General features: G+C 52.7%; 6 protein-coding genes across 6 annotated transcripts; 4 read left to right on the forward strand and 2 right to left on the reverse strand.

Moving 5' to 3' along the window:
* Nucleotides 1-1,025: 1,025 nt before the first annotated feature.
* N7459_004961 (uncharacterized protein) lies at nucleotides 1,026-2,677 on the forward strand (the record flags this gene model as incomplete). Its single annotated transcript, XM_056944145.1, has 5 exons — nucleotides 1,026-1,738; nucleotides 1,798-2,092; nucleotides 2,143-2,220; nucleotides 2,293-2,454; nucleotides 2,504-2,677. 5 exons carry the CDS (start codon nucleotides 1,026-1,028, stop codon nucleotides 2,675-2,677), a joined length of 1,422 nt encoding a protein of 473 aa, XP_056801028.1.
* A 1-nt stretch (nucleotide 2,678) lies between these two features.
* Nucleotides 2,679-4,175, reverse strand: N7459_004962 (putative S-adenosylmethionine-dependent methyltransferase; the record flags this gene model as incomplete). Its single annotated transcript, XM_056944146.1, has 4 exons — nucleotides 2,679-2,964; nucleotides 3,104-3,557; nucleotides 3,618-3,717; nucleotides 3,783-4,175. The coding sequence occupies 4 exons, from the start codon at nucleotides 4,173-4,175 to the stop codon at nucleotides 2,679-2,681; spliced, it is 1,233 nt and encodes a 410-aa protein (XP_056801029.1).
* A 1,430-nt stretch (nucleotides 4,176-5,605) lies between these two features.
* Nucleotides 5,606-6,162, forward strand: N7459_004963 (uncharacterized protein; the record flags this gene model as incomplete). The annotated part of the gene is made up of 2 exons (XM_056944147.1): nucleotides 5,606-5,698; nucleotides 5,782-6,162. The coding sequence occupies 2 exons, from the start codon at nucleotides 5,606-5,608 to the stop codon at nucleotides 6,160-6,162; spliced, it is 474 nt and encodes a 157-aa protein (XP_056801030.1).
* Nucleotides 6,163-7,341: 1,179 nt separating this feature from the next.
* Nucleotides 7,342-9,717, forward strand: N7459_004964 (uncharacterized protein; the record flags this gene model as incomplete). The annotated part of the gene is made up of 2 exons (XM_056944148.1): nucleotides 7,342-7,745; nucleotides 7,812-9,717. The coding sequence occupies 2 exons, from the start codon at nucleotides 7,342-7,344 to the stop codon at nucleotides 9,715-9,717; spliced, it is 2,310 nt and encodes a 769-aa protein (XP_056801031.1).
* Nucleotides 9,718-10,932: 1,215 nt separating this feature from the next.
* N7459_004965 (glutamine--tRNA ligase) lies at nucleotides 10,933-12,864 on the forward strand (the record flags this gene model as incomplete). Its single annotated transcript, XM_056944149.1, has 1 exon — nucleotides 10,933-12,864. The coding sequence occupies one exon, from the start codon at nucleotides 10,933-10,935 to the stop codon at nucleotides 12,862-12,864; it is 1,932 nt and encodes a 643-aa protein (XP_056801032.1).
* Nucleotides 12,865-13,264: 400 nt separating this feature from the next.
* Nucleotides 13,265-14,856, reverse strand: N7459_004966 (proteasome regulatory particle base subunit RPT5; the record flags this gene model as incomplete). The annotated part of the gene is made up of 3 exons (XM_056944150.1): nucleotides 13,265-13,923; nucleotides 13,997-14,412; nucleotides 14,543-14,856. 3 exons carry the CDS (start codon nucleotides 14,854-14,856, stop codon nucleotides 13,265-13,267), a joined length of 1,389 nt encoding a protein of 462 aa, XP_056801033.1.
* Nucleotides 14,857-14,925: the final 69 nt, after the last annotated feature.

Raw genomic sequence — 14,925 nt, forward strand, 5'->3', positions numbered from 1 at the left:
CTAGTTGTTTTCATAATACTACCTGAAGAAAGTATACGTGATCTCCGGGCCAGTCCCAATTAACTACAAATTCTCCGCGAATCCCCATACCAGGCTACTTTGCAGCTGATTATATAGAGTCGTGGATTGCCAGATTTAATGGCTTTCAAATTCACAACTGAGGGAGATGTATGATCAAGCTAGTCATTTTGCCATGACCCATTACTCGAAGCACTTTCTCTTTCATTGCATATTACATAGAACCATCACCTCAATTATTTAGCGTAAGAGCCCTACTAATAAGGCTTTTCCAATCACTTTGCCCAGGTGGAAGTAATTGAAAATTTCCTGGGGATTTTAGAATATATGATCCTATTGCAGACCCCATTGCTATTGGGGGCTACAATAGACTCGAAGGGATACCATCAATGATAGCCAATAGACACTTCCCACTCTTATCGGCCTCCTCGCTAGTGAGCATCATTCCCTGTGTCAAACACGTATTCTTTATCTCTATATATTGTTTTCCTAAGGGTTGACTGGCTTCAAGCGAAAGAAAAATCCCCCGGCGGTATACTGCGGAGCTCCCTCGAGATTATTTTCATTTTTATGAAATACCTTGGGTTGCATTCATTGGGTCGCTAGGCATTTCTTTGTACTGTCAAAAAAATGGGAGTCGTATCTCGTATGTCGGTTGAATCGACCAATCAACCTTTTTTAGAACCCAGGCCTTACAGGAGCTTGTCAACCAAATAATTTGAGAAAAAGAAAGGAAAGGAAAAGGAAAGCCCCTTCCATGGACTTCGAAAAGTCGAGCTAAATGAAAGAGATCGAGCCTGGAGTTTGGCTCCGGCTTTCTTTGTTTACGCTCGATGTTGACGCCGAAGCGGTTTTCTTTGACAGATTTACCTCCTCGCAGACTTCATTTTCTTCTATAAACCGATGGGTTCTCGATACTTGGAATCTGTTTTCTCCTCCACTCTTATTCCATTCCAGACTACCAGTTTCCGCGATCAAGCATTCGGGCTTCTTCTTTCCATCTCCAAATGGACCGATCCAAGGATGCCTCGAGCTCCGGCTCCAGCAAACAGACTTCGAGGTCAACTCAGAGAGCCTCAGGTTCCAGCAGAGGTACTCACCGAACGTCTTCGACTCAAGCTACAAGCGTCGCTTCCAGTGGAAGACGGATTGCGTCTGGCATAGCGTCGATGCAGATCGAAACCCCTCCTGAGCCGCACCACAACACTCGCTCTAGGACCGGAGCTCTGAAGAGGAAGGATCCAGAACCGGCCGAATCGACCACAAATCCCCCAAGGGAGAAGAAAAGGGGTAGGAAGTCAGCATCTGCAAGTGATTCTGCCAAGCCACCACCCAATATAGGCTCCCCGTGGGACGTGACTATCCGCAAGAAGCTCCGAGTGGAGGATTTGGACCTTGATAAGTCCTACGTTGGGCTGAGCCCGGATTTGTCAAGCGCACCCAAGTCAGAGCGTCCTCAGAGACAGAAAAGGTGGAGGCACCAGGGAGAGCCTTTGACAGACCCCAAGAAGTTACCCAGGGATTGGAACGCGAGGGAGCCCGACCTTGATGACGAGTACGTGCTGATTAAAAATCGACTCTTCATGACCAAGCAGCTCATCAAATGCAGTGATATTGAAGCTCAGATCGAGAGGTGCCACGAGAGGCTCGAAGACAATATCATGCCTCATTTGTTTCAGTATAGGCTGGAGGAGTACGAGGCACGGAAATCCCATCTCGAGTAAGTCTTCTCTACTTACTGAGCCAATCGAGCGGTCCATGATGTTCGTTGTACTTTAGGGAGTTATCTCGCAACGAACCCTCCGGTTTGAGCAGGAAGGTGTATGAACGATTAGATGATCTCAAAATCATCCAGGCAGGTCTCGAAAAGGAAGGGGATCAGTATAATCAACTGCCAAATATAAAGGCTATCATGTCTGCGTACAGGTTACAGAAACTGGATTGGAATGGGAGCGGAATGGTTACCTACTGGTCAAAAGGCACCCAGCTCTGTCAGCCAAGACCATTCGATTGGGATGAGTTCGAGGCGATCAATTCAAGGCATGAAGGTCATAGCAGTTTCTGGGCTGAGGGGGTAGGTTCACGAAAAGAGAGGGTAATTCCAGTCCGCTAATAATTCTCTAGTTCACTGGACCGAGACCTGTGCATAGCATGCCAAGTATCACGCTCGGTTCAGCTCGAAATGACGCTTGGCTCCATGAGGTATGAACCCTGCTATCCAGTGCTGCAATGTCGATTTGTATACTACGGCCAATGTACTGACTGTGACATTAGTATAACGTAGCTGTTCGCCTCCCTGGCTACGATTGGTGGACCGAGTTGGTATATATTTACGACACCGGGGCCTCTCTTATGAATATCTACCAGGACGACTTCAAAGCGTTGATGGGTGCTTGTCGCCCACCTGCATATCCCGAAATACCGGTGATTGACGCGGTAAGGGTCAGCACTGCAAACGGATCAATAGTCAGGGACGTGGTCGAAGTTGAAGTCACCATCCTTGATGGCCGAGGCAAAAGACTCAGTCAGTGGCTCCGAGTTGGATGTTATGTTGAGCCCGGGGCTGCCCAGAGACAGGGTCACACACATCCAAGAGTGGATGGTCCATGGCTACGCTGTTTGCTATATACCGGAACTGCGCCAGATACCCAAGACCTAATTTACGTTGCGACTTCAAAATGGTCCCTGCGTTTACCAGATGCCCCAAAGATGAAGCGTCGACGAGGCCCACGAGTCAATCGGAATCCAAACCGATTGGGCACAAGCTTGAGGCCACCTAGTCCTCCATCGCCGCGCACAATAGCTGCCCGACCAAAGGCCTGGCCAGAGCCCGCCGGAAGGAGAGTTCCAGAGTGAACGGAAACAAGCCAAAGACTTTCGATTTGAGATTTCCTTCCCAGGCAGGTTTCATCATCTTTGTCCCTCATTTCCGTCTGATTTCCTTTCCTGGGGTCTGATTTGAGTGTTTCCAGTTCCTTCGTTCAGCAATATGCTCCTTTCATTTGGATAGTTTCTTTTTTTATAGTCGGAAAACCCCACCGCAATTTCAAGAGACTTCCTCGATTCGCTCCAATCTCACTCTTACTTTCGTTTGAAAAGCAAGATGACTGTTGCACTACCGAAATTGATCTTGGGATTCTCCCCATCTCGTACCCCCAATGCCAATCGTACTTGACCCATGGCGTGCTTGACGCAGTCTCTTTCAGTTCCAACTAGCTCGGGATTCGCTTCTCTCCACCTGGTCACCATACTAGCTGTGCCCAGGCCTCTTTCCATCTCGTCGGGAGTTTTTCCATCAGAGTAGTTGAAAAATTGTTTCCCGTCACTTAGGACGCCATCACGATCCCACTCCAGTCGTTGGAATTCCGAGATAGGAAACGCGTTTGCCGCTTCTTCGTCGTTTGTCTGCCAGGGCAGTATCAGGTTGTCATAAAGGTCGCGAGAGATCCGATTCGACGGAAGCTCGTACGGGGCCAGGACGTCCCGCTCGAGATGAAAAAGAGCTTTCTGGACTTCTGCTGCATTCGGAGTAGAAGGATCTGGGATGGACCGTTTTAGTCACCGTGCTTGACTTGCTCAAGATGATCGGGGTTCCTTACGGCAATAGAGCGATGCAGATGTCCACAATGCTACAGTGCCTCGTGGCTTGACGATATGACATGCCTCCGCCCAGAATTTAGGCATATCAAACCAGTGAGCCTGGGATGAAGCTGGTCAGTAGGAGTCGCTAACATCTCGAGTAATGCCCCCAAGGGAAAACGAACCGCCATTGCAGCAGTCAATAAGTCCACTCCACCGTACTCCTTCGCAGCCGGGAAGGACTCTCTGATCCCATGAACGATATTTTCAGCCGGGCAGACCGCATACTTTATGGGCTGGTCATTTCTGGTAAGACCCGCGGACTCGATGGCCGTATTGATCATTTCTGCACCGGGGTCTAAGCCTATAGCATTATCGAAGGAAGTTGCCAGATCGCGCGTCGCATTGCCCGGACCGCAGCCAATATCCGCTAGAACATTGAGTTGGCCACCGGTCGTAATGTGATGATTGACAACGGCGTCGTAGAGCTGCGGTGTATATGAAAGACGAGCCTGGGCATATTGCCGCGCCTGGTAAGGCTGATATTTTGAGAAGGTTGGGTCGGTTAAAGACGCCATGCTGGATATAGAAAGGATAATTCAATGTAGATAATGTCGGGATTTCTGGTTGCTCTTTTGGATACTCTTATATTGGCGAGTGCGGAGCCTATGAGTCATTCGAAGCAACCCCATGGATGTCAACGTTCGAAAATATTCAACCCCATGACTCGGGCACACCTGAAAAGCATCATCGGAAGCTGGTTCTGCTTAGCCTGTTATTCATATCGCTGATTAGGTCAGTGCCCGCGTATGACCTCGGGAGTCATTTCGATCTATGGGTATGGAGTTGACGTGACGCAGTCGGAGGCCCTTGGACTCCGGAAATTGTTCGCAAAGGAACTTCGCATGCTAGTATTCTCTGTCTATTTTGCACTTATAAATATTCTTCTTTCTGACTATGAAACAAGATAAACATAATGCAATGCTCACTGACACTGTTAATCAAAACCTACCTCTTATCCATAGCGATACCACCAATTCGCATTGCATAGCCACAATGATCCGGTGGTTAACAACTAGGCGTGCCATATTCTGTCCGACTTGTTCGCCTTCCAAGGTTGGCGCCAGAAGCAAACAAGATTCTCATCCGCATCAATCAAGGCCTGTTGGGCGCCTTATCCCCTTTGTCGACGGCAAATATGCCTGTTTCTGCTGCGCGCCTGTTCACCCCCATCGCATAATTCCCAGAGAAACACTCGCGTCAGCTCAAAGTGGTGATCGCGGGCCTAGTTCCGTTGTAGGATGGCATGCGGCTCATATAGCTGGGCGGGCTGGTACGACCATCGTTGCCGACTTCTCGTAGCACAGTGAGACTCGGTGGTTGAGAATGCGGCTGCAGATCCTGTCACTGACAACGGTTGAGTTGCGCCGTCAACCAGTGGGACCAAATTCCTGGATTTATAGTGGGGGCCGCCTCGCTGCTGTATTCCAGGCAGTGTCTTGCTCATGGTGGCACTGCGTGGGCAGCGACTACATTGGGGGCGTCGTAGGCCGTGCCCGACCTGATTCTACCCCCTGCATGCACTGATAGGACGGTGTTGGATGAATCGTGTGCATGTGGTGTTGCACGTAGAGAGCTGTGCATTGGAAGTTGTGACAGTGTCGAGGCGGGAGGTCAATATTGGGCGCGCCATTTACGAGTTGGGGGGAATTTGTGGAGGCTCACGAGGCTCAAGAATGCAACGAAGCGGCCGGCAAAAGCGTGGCGATCGTTTAGAATTGGGTTTGCGATCCACGATGCCTATCGTGTGGATTCGATCTGTCCGGCACGGTGGATGAACCGACTAGCCTGGGTGAATGCCTGGCAGTAGTGTACTGTACGTACCCCAGTAAGATCCTCAAAGTGCCCATCCATGTCAGTGTAAAGGATTGTATCCGTTGCTCCAAATGCAGACAATGTCCACCACATCGAGCGCGACGTCCTTGGGCATCGGGGCACCTGCCGAATCATGAAGCATGTATCTGCCGCGGCGAGTGGAACCGATGAATTCCAAATCGCAGATGATGACAACGAGGGGGCGGCAACGCTCTCTGAAGAGACGGTGCGCAACGAGATCACTGGATGCGATTGGCCGTGGATGCAGGAACGAGAGAGTGGGCGTGTCCCCACCGGATCGAGTTTCAGCTATGGCTTGTCCACATCGAGTCCACCTTGAGGGTTGTTTATCTGATGGCCCACGCCACACCACCAGTGTGCCGAGCATTTGAACCGCGGGTTTTCAAATTTGCAGGCAGTGAGGATCTGTACCGAAGCAGTAAAGTCCCATTGCGACAAGGTGTTACCCGATGGGAGATTGTTGCCGGAGGCGAGTGTGGTTGGGCGCATGCCTACCGTGCACGCAGATCGTCATCGATTGATCTCGGGGTCGCCCTGCCGTGGTTTGTAGGTCCTACTTCACGTGTGATTCGTGAGTTCCCCTGTTCATCCATGGATGTTTTTGCGGATGGCGTCAGCAATCCAGGCACGCCCGAGGCGCCCGGGGCCATGTGGGCATGGGAAGTGTAACCTTGCACTATGCGCGATATTAAAATATGTATATCGACGGCATTAATAGAGCAATTAATCGAGTGATTAAATGTCCGCAGCGAGAGACTATGATTCTTATATCCGGCTTCTCCGCCAGCTAACTAGTCATCTTTACCTATTCTTAGTTGGTTATTAGTTAGTTATATGATTATATGACGACAATCCCCACGAGGGCCGAATGTCTCACAACGTGCGTGTCAGCGTCAGGGTTGCATCCACCGCGGCACCAGAGAACAAAAGACTCAGGGACATACCATCATGCCGAGCGTACCGTGCCCACAGGGTCCTGTCCCATTCCTCCGAAACACCCGAGCACAACGATATATACGAAGAATGGGGTGCAATTAGACGTCCACTATGTGCGGCAGGTGCGTGGTGCCTCCAAGGACTCGTGCAGTATCTATGTAATTAAATCCTTAGCGCTCACAAGTCCACAGAGACGAGAAAACAGAAAAAAGAAAACAGCAGTGGAAAGGGGCAGGATCCACACGAATCCATCGCACCATTCCCGGCGTGGATTAGAGCTGCAGCTCACGAACCGCGCTCGAGCATCGCTGCAGGACCGTTCGCGCTGTGCCATGCGTCAGCCATGCATGAATATTGAATCCAGAAGAGGAGAGAAACTGACAAGTCACCATAAATAAACACGACATTGCGTGAAAGGAGGCCTCACGTCGAATAGCCAATGGGCGCTGGTCATGACACCGCGCCGCGCCAGGAGGATCCATGACTGTTTGGGGATAGAGCGCTGGTTAGTTCAACCCCTGAACCGCCCCTGTCAGGTTCTCCGCTTAGCACGAGCAGAACCCATGCCGGATGTGGGGGTCGATCGACTCTTGGGGGGGCGGATGGAGGAGGATGGAGGACGGGTAGTCAGACTCGAGCGTTGGCAACCGACTACTCTTCCCGTGCATCTCGGCCTCCTCTCCTCGACACTCGCCCGGCCCTCTTACACCTACGCCTGGAGATCAACACGATCAAGAAGAGTGACCTCAACTGGAATCTGCCCGACGATCTCTCTCGTTGCATTAACACCCATCCATCTGCCGTGAACCCCCCTACATTCCTCGACCCCCCCGCCCTCGCCCATCCGCACACCTTTTTTTCTGTCTCTGCTTGCGCCTTTCTCGCCTCCGATGCCAGGCGAGCCAATTCACGATGAGTGTTGTTGCCAGTAGACCTGAGAGCCCTGCTGTGCCCTACACCATCCCTCAGGATGCCAATTGCAAAGAGTGGACGGTAGCCGTCCAGCCCGTGTCTTCGCGCACCTCCTCCGTCTCCTCCTACAAAACCAACTATACCACCTCCACCGCGCCGACTGCCTACTCGCCCTCCTCCCCGAGCTCCTCATGCCGCCAGTTCGATTCCATCGGGTCTCTTACCAAGCCCTCCGAGCCCATCCAGAAACGGATACCACCGGAGGTGTACGATGTGATTCTCAATAACCTAGAGCATCTTCACAAGGACCCGCACATGCCGGGCTGTACAACATGTTTCCAGCGTGACCTCCACGCTCTCTCCTTGACTTGCCGTTCGTGGGAGAAGGCAGTTCGAGGACGACTGTGAGTCGAGTCTCCACCTTCCAATTGGCTAGCCCATGGGGCAATTACTGATGCAGTCCGCCGTAGCTACAACCATATTCATATTGTCGGAAACGATTCACCGGCGCAGTTGAAGAAGTATCGCCTCAAGAGGGGCAGTCGCTTGAAGCTGCTCAGACGTACTCTACGCGAACGGAAGTTGCTGGCCAATCTCGTTCACGATCTACGGGTTCCCCAGATGGATCTGCTATTCACCACGACCAAGCACAGTGCACAGTGGCAGGATTATCGCGACCTCGTCGCGTCGGTCGTCATGGTTTGTCCGAATTTAGAGCGGTTGCTTGGTCTCTCGATTCCCTACCACCACGAGTTTGATCGTTTGACACATGCCCTGTCGACCCGCAAGCGCCTCAAGCAACATACCTGGGTCTTGGGAGAGGCTACCGAGGTGACCGAAATGTCTCCTCGCGGCACCTCGTGCCCTGGAAGCCTCGGACCTTCCCAGATGTTTGAGTTTTTGGAATACCATGTGTCTTGGACGAACTTGGAAACGCTGATGCTGTATGGGTTGAATGGGTCTGGTGCATTGGAGCCGAGTATTTTCCTGCGCATGTTCGATCTCCTGCCATCGTTGCGCAATCTGTGTATCACCTCTTTTAATGAGGACACATTTGCAGATAGCACATTGCTATGTCTGCCACCACTGGAATCTTTGCGATTGGAAAACTTGCCGGGAGTGACTGATGCTGGCCTTTCTCAGTACACCTCACGGCCCGAGTCTCAATCACTAAAGTCATTGGTGCTTGTGGAGCAGAATGTGGACTCCTTGCTGGTCATTTCCAAAATCCTCGCCTCGCTTCGTCAGCTTGAAAGATTCAAATTTGTGCAGAGCGCCAAAACCCCTACTTTGCCGGACGAAGACATGGTGTTCCAGCCGATCCTGGCATCCTGCAGCCTGAAGTACATGCACTGGGATGTGGCTTGTCCAGACCCGGGCACGGCACTCACCAAGCTTGACTCCCTTCCTTTCCAGCAACCTCCAAAACAGTCCGACACCCCCAACTTCCACCTCGCTCAAAGCATCCTCTCCGCCGGCTTTCCTCTACTCGAGACTCTCCGAGCACCCAATGATGTGGAGCCTCCAGGTGTCCTCCAGGCCGTCTGTCGCCCTATCACCAATGGTCAGGCATTACTCCGGCCGGATCGGTATAGTCTGCCTCGCAGCTCGCATGGCTCTGTCAACACTCGCCCGCTTGCTCTGCCTGCGGGCAATAACTTGACTTCCTCTCGCATTCGTGCGCAGACTTTCATCGACATGGCAGTGAAGGATACAGAGGCGGGAATGCCGGTGCTAATCCAAGACTTCTCGGACGATTTCGTGCCCGACAACGCCATGGTCGCCTCGTATGAGGAGCCGGAACCAGAAGAGGACGACTATGGAATCTGGGCCGCGGCGGAGCGATATAAAAACGAGCCTCCCAAAACGAAAGATAACAGTCCCAAGACGGTGTACGAGTTCCGAATGCCTGCGTTCATGGGTCGCTCAGGGCTCAAGGACCCTGTGAATGGCGCGTCGATCCCCCGATTCCTTCTGCGCCCCGATATTCCGGGGCAAGAGTCGGAGGGTGGCTTGATCGGGTGGAAGCAGCTTCTCGCATCCAATCAATCGCTGTCATATGCCGCCGGAATGGGTGTCCATTGTTTTGACAACCGAAGCTCGGTCAGCCATCCACCACTTGAGGACATTACATCGCCGGCGTCAAGCACGTCGCGATTTGGCTGGGGCAGCTTGGGTAGTCGGTCTACGGGGACGCCTGCCACCCCGACCACCCCCATTACACCCATGAGTAATGCATCTAGTCACGCGTTGCCGTGGGAAAAAGACACCTGCACTGGGTCCTGGAACCACAAGATGGGCCGGGATTGGTGGTTCCATATGGAACGCGACCGTCCAGGAAATTCGGAACTCATCGACGTGATGCAGCTCTTCTAAACACTGTCGTACCTTTCCTGACTCCCTCCCTTCTCTCGATCTTTACTCTTGTCTCGCTTCACACGCCATATACCCCGCATTCGGTCGACTTCTCATCACGGTGCTCTCGGTTCACATACATTTTTCCCTCTCACTCTTTCGACGATACATGCTATCCATTCGATCAATCTGGTCTCTGGCGTTGCATTGGTTCTAATGAGCATGACAGCGGGCTCGACTCATTTGGTTTCACTGTCATGTTGGTCATTCCCACACCGGTTCCTTTGTCCGTATTAAATCTTCGAGTCTTGCGTCGTTGAATCCCGTCTCCTATTGGTTGACATGGGTATGGCGCTTGGGTAATTGGGTGGCATATCGTGGTTTTTCTTTCATGTACTTGGTATCTTGTTCCTTCACCCTTATCTGGGTCTCATCACTTGTACAATCACTGTATAGATACGCATTCACTCTGCGCTATGGATAATCGACAGTACATATTCTTCGCTGAGATCCGTCTTTCGGTAATGGTAGTCTGTCGTCTTGGTCTACATAGCATCCATCTTGTACAATCAGGTGCCTTAACCCAGAGATAAAGCGAAAGGTTGCAATATTAAATGCCGAACCTGCATGCGATTTGGGCCGGTTTTTGACCATTCTTGACCGCTGTAAGGTTAAACTCAAACACAGTAATATTATTGCTACCGCTATTACAGTAGATAAGGAAGAAATAGCCTCTGCTAGGGTTTACCGTAATATGTTGGGTCTTGCTGCGTAAATTGAAAAGGCAAAGCCTTGACTGCATGATTCGGTCGGCGCGCTGAAGAACAAAGGGGGTCAGAGCAGCTGGACTCAAGATAGTCTGCCGATCAGTCATTTTGAAACGAGGGTAGACGCAAAGATGAAGAGGGTGAAGAGTGTTGGGTGCGGGTCTGCTCTGACTGACACGCTGATACACTGATGTTTTTCACATGAATTTTCTCAATGTTTTTGGTGGACCATACTCCGGGAAGCAGCTGAGCGTAGGCCGCTCAGGATTTAGTGTTGAAAGCGACCAACCAAGGTTGGAGTTGGAAGTTGCCCAGGTGAGGTGAATGAGGTCGGCGCGCTTTGTATGACTCATCCGGGGTTTTCATCGGCCCGATAAGCGAATGGGGACTGATAAGCATCGCAGCCCCTCGTCAAAAATATCCCTTCCCCCCACCATTGCTCGCGTTTTGCACTAGGGATCAGTTGATCATGGATCCTGCAAAGCCCACGGAGCTGCCTGAGCGGCCAAAGGAGGCTGCCGCTAAGGCCCAGCCGCCCAGCCAGCCCAAGAAAGAAAAGAAGGAGAAGAAGGAGAAGGAGAAGAAAGAGAAGAAGCCCAAGCCACCCAAGGATAACCAGCCAAAGCCCAAAAAGGCGCCCAAGGAGCCCGCTGCTCCTCGCGATCCCGATGCTATGTTCAAGGTCGGCTTCCTATCCGACGTTTACGAAGAGAAGCCGCTCTCCGACACCGTCCCCAAGATCCGCACGCGTTTCCCTCCAGAGCCCAACGGATTCCTCCACATCGGACACAGCAAGGCCATTGCCGTCAACTTTGGTTTCGCGAGATATCGTGGAGGCGAGTGCATTCTGCGCTTTGATGATACAAACCCAGAGGGTGAGGAGGAGCGCTATTACAATGCCATTCGCGACATTGTGACCTGGCTGGGCTTTACGCCCGTGCGGGAGACATGTGCCAGTGACAACTTCGACAAGCTCTACGAGCTCGCGGAGGACCTGATCAAGCGTGATGGTGCGTACGTCTGCCACTGCACCAAGGCCGAGATCAAGGCTCAGCGTGGTGAGGGCGAGGGAGGCCAGCGCGGCGGTGAGCGTTTCGCATGCAGCCACCGTACGCGACCAATTGACGAATCCCTGGCGGAGTTCCGGGCGATGCGCGATGGCAAGTATAAGGCTGGTGAAGCCGCGCTGCGCATGAAGCAGGACTTGGCAGACCCCAATCCGCAGATGTGGGATGTCTTCGCGTGGCGTATCATGGAGAATGATAAGCAGCACCACCGCACTGGCGGTAAATGGAAGGTCTACCCAACATACGACTTTGCGCACTGTCTATGCGATAGCATCGAGGGCATCTCGCACTCGTTGTGTACTACCGAGTTCGAGCTCTCGCGTGTCTCGTACAATTGGCTCTGCGACAAGCTCGATGTCTACCGACCTATGCAGCGGGAGTACGGCCGCCTCAACATCACAGGCACTGTTCTCTCCAAACGAAAAATTATTCAGCTGGTCAAGGAGGGCCATGTACGTGACTGGGACGATCCCCGTCTGTATACCCTGATTGCCTTGCGTCGACGTGGCATTCCCCCCGGTGCCATTCTCTCCTTCGTGAATGACATTGGTGTCACCAAAAACGTTACAAACGTGCAGGTCACCAAGTTTGAGCAAATCGTGCGCCAGTTCCTGGAGACTACCGTGCCGCGTCTGATGGTCGTCCTCGAACCACTGAAGGTGGTCATCGATGACCTGCCTGACGACCACGAGGAGCTCGTCGAGGTGCCCTTCTCCAAAGACCCAGCCTTCGGCACACACACCATTCCCTTCACCAAGACCGTATACATCGAGCAGTCCGACTTCCGCGAGGTCGACTCGGCCGACTACTTCCGCCTGGCACCCGGTAAGACCGTCGGCCTGCTGAAGGTGCCCTACCCCATCACCGCCACCTCCTTCGACAAAGACCCCGTCACCGGTGCGGTCACCTGCGTCCATGCCAAGTACGAGAAGCCCGAGGAAGGCGCCGCGCCCAAGAAGCCCAAGACCTTCATCCACTGGGTCGGCGAGTCCCCGCGCCACAAGAGCCCTATCCGCGCCGAGATCCGCGCTTTCAACCCGCTTTTCAAGTCCGAAGATCCCTCCGCCCACCCCGGTGGCTTCCTCGCCGACATCAACCCCGAGTCCGAGCAGATCTACTCCGGTGCCATGCTCGAGACCGGCTTTGAGGAGATCAGCCGCACTGCTCCCTGGCCGAAGGAGGCTGCTGAGGCGGGCGATGTCTCGGCTAACAAGCACTCTATTCGCTTCCAAGGCATGCGGGTCGCTTACTTCGCTGTTGACCGCGAGTCGACGCCCGAGAAAGTGATTTTGAACCGCATCGTTACCCTGAAGGATACCCAGGGTAAGACTTAATATATTGCGTGCGCGTGCATATGATTGGAGATGAGGGTGTCGGTTGGGGTGAGATTTGGGAGGTTTATACGGATTCATGGCGATTGCATGACATGTGATTTTCCTTTAGCACCACGATAAGGCTTCTGAAAATTGAGAAACATACTGTTCTATCCGGCGTCGAAGCGGGATATTCCTCATCATCTATTCCATCATCCTGCCTACCTGGAGGCCGTAGTGCTTTATTACTGTGTGAATCTAAGGTCATCATGTGAATTGATTTAAGAGGCGACCGCCCACATGCATAGCGAATTACCGGCTCAGGTTCATTCGAGCCGCAGCACGTACATACATGACATGACGAGACAAAAAAAGGAATAAATGGGAACGAGGGCCCCGGGCCAAGAGCATGGTCCCAACTCTAGACATAGATGCCCATGTTGGTATCTCTCTTCTTGGCCTGGACCTCGGCGATGGCATCGACGTAGTTCTCGTGTCCGACCTTGCTCATGCCCTTGCGGAGGGCAATCATACCAGCTTCCACGCACACGGCCTTCAACTGTGCGCCACCGAACTCGTCCGTGCTGCGCGCAAGCTCAGCCCAGTTGACACTGTCCTCAACCGACATCTTACGGGAGTGGATCTGCAGGATGTTTGCTCGGGCCTCCTCGTTAGGCAGGGGGAACTCGATCTTGCGGTCCAGACGACCGGAACGGAGCAGGGCCGGGTCGAGCACGTCGACACGGTTCGTCGCAGCCAGAACCTTGATACGGTCGTCTGAGGCGAAACCATCCAGTTGGTTCAGAAGCTCCAGCATTGTACGCTGCACCTCACGGTCACCGGATTTCTCGGAGTCGAAACGCTTCGTACCCACGGCATCCAGCTCGTCGATGAAGATGATTGAGGGGGCCTTCTCCTTCGCGAGCGCAAAGCAGTCGCGCACAAGCTTGGCGCCATCTCCAATGAACATCTGCACCAGTTGTGGACCGGCAAGCTTGAGGAAGGTTGCGTTTGTCTCGGCTGCACAAGCTCGTGCCAGGAGGGTTTTACCGGTTCCAGGGGGTCCGTACATCAAAGCACCTGGAATCAGAAGCGAAGGTTAGTCGGTAACCACGGAAATTCCGGGGCCGGTTTTTTCGGGGAATAATCATACCCTTCGGGGCCTTGATGCCAATCTTCTTGAACCGCTCTGCCTCCTTCATCGGCCATACGATAGCCTCCACGATTTCCTCAATCTGCTTGTCCAGGCCACCGATATCTGTGTACTTCTCTGTCGGCTTCTCGTCGACCTCCATTGCCTTGACGCGGTTGTCATACTCGGCTGGTAGTGTATCGAGGATAAGATATGAGTCCTTATTGACACCGATCAAGTCACCGGGCTTCAGCTGCTCGTGGTCAACCAGACCGATGAGCGGAAGGAAAATGGTTTGGCGGGTGGAGGTCTTGATGACGGCGGATTTGCCCACACGAGTGGCATCCAGGTCGATGTTGGCCCCTTCCTCGGCAGCCTCGGCCTCTACATCGAGATCCAATAGCTCAACGACATTTCCAACAAGATATGGTAGTTGTCTAGTGGAGGAAGAGGATATGTCAGCATCAAAGAGCACTTTCATCCGTTTCACCGGAGGTCTTGGAAGCTCCGCGGACCCTGCCTGAAGGCCCGTAGAAGATATCTCAGAGTCCTGGGGAGGGGGCGTACCTGTTGTTTTCGATCTTTTCTTGGTTATCCTTGACTTTCTCCCTCATCGTACTTTGCTCGTGTGTCAACCGCTGGAACTCGCTCTTCATGATCCGCATCTCGTTCTCCAGCATCCGCCGTCGCTTAACGATGTCTGCGGTGCTTGAGTGCAGGATCTCGTCATCTAGAAGCTCCTCTTCATCCTCTTTCTTCTCAGCATCTTTCATTTCAGCATCTTCGTCACCACCGGGCTTCCTGTTGTCGCCATCACCCTGGTCTTGCTTCTTGTCTCTGGACTCGCGCTCAAGGTCGTCGAGGTCCTCAAGGGTCGACATGATGGCTGGTGGTCAAGAAGAAAGAAACAATCGTATCAGAAAAGATAGAATCAATAACACAGGGATGGT

This window comes from Penicillium hispanicum (genome assembly GCF_028827665.1).
Source record: "Penicillium hispanicum strain IBT 35686 chromosome Unknown utg000004l_segment0_segment0, whole genome shotgun sequence".
Taxonomy (NCBI): Eukaryota; Fungi; Ascomycota; class Eurotiomycetes; order Eurotiales; family Aspergillaceae; genus Penicillium; species Penicillium hispanicum.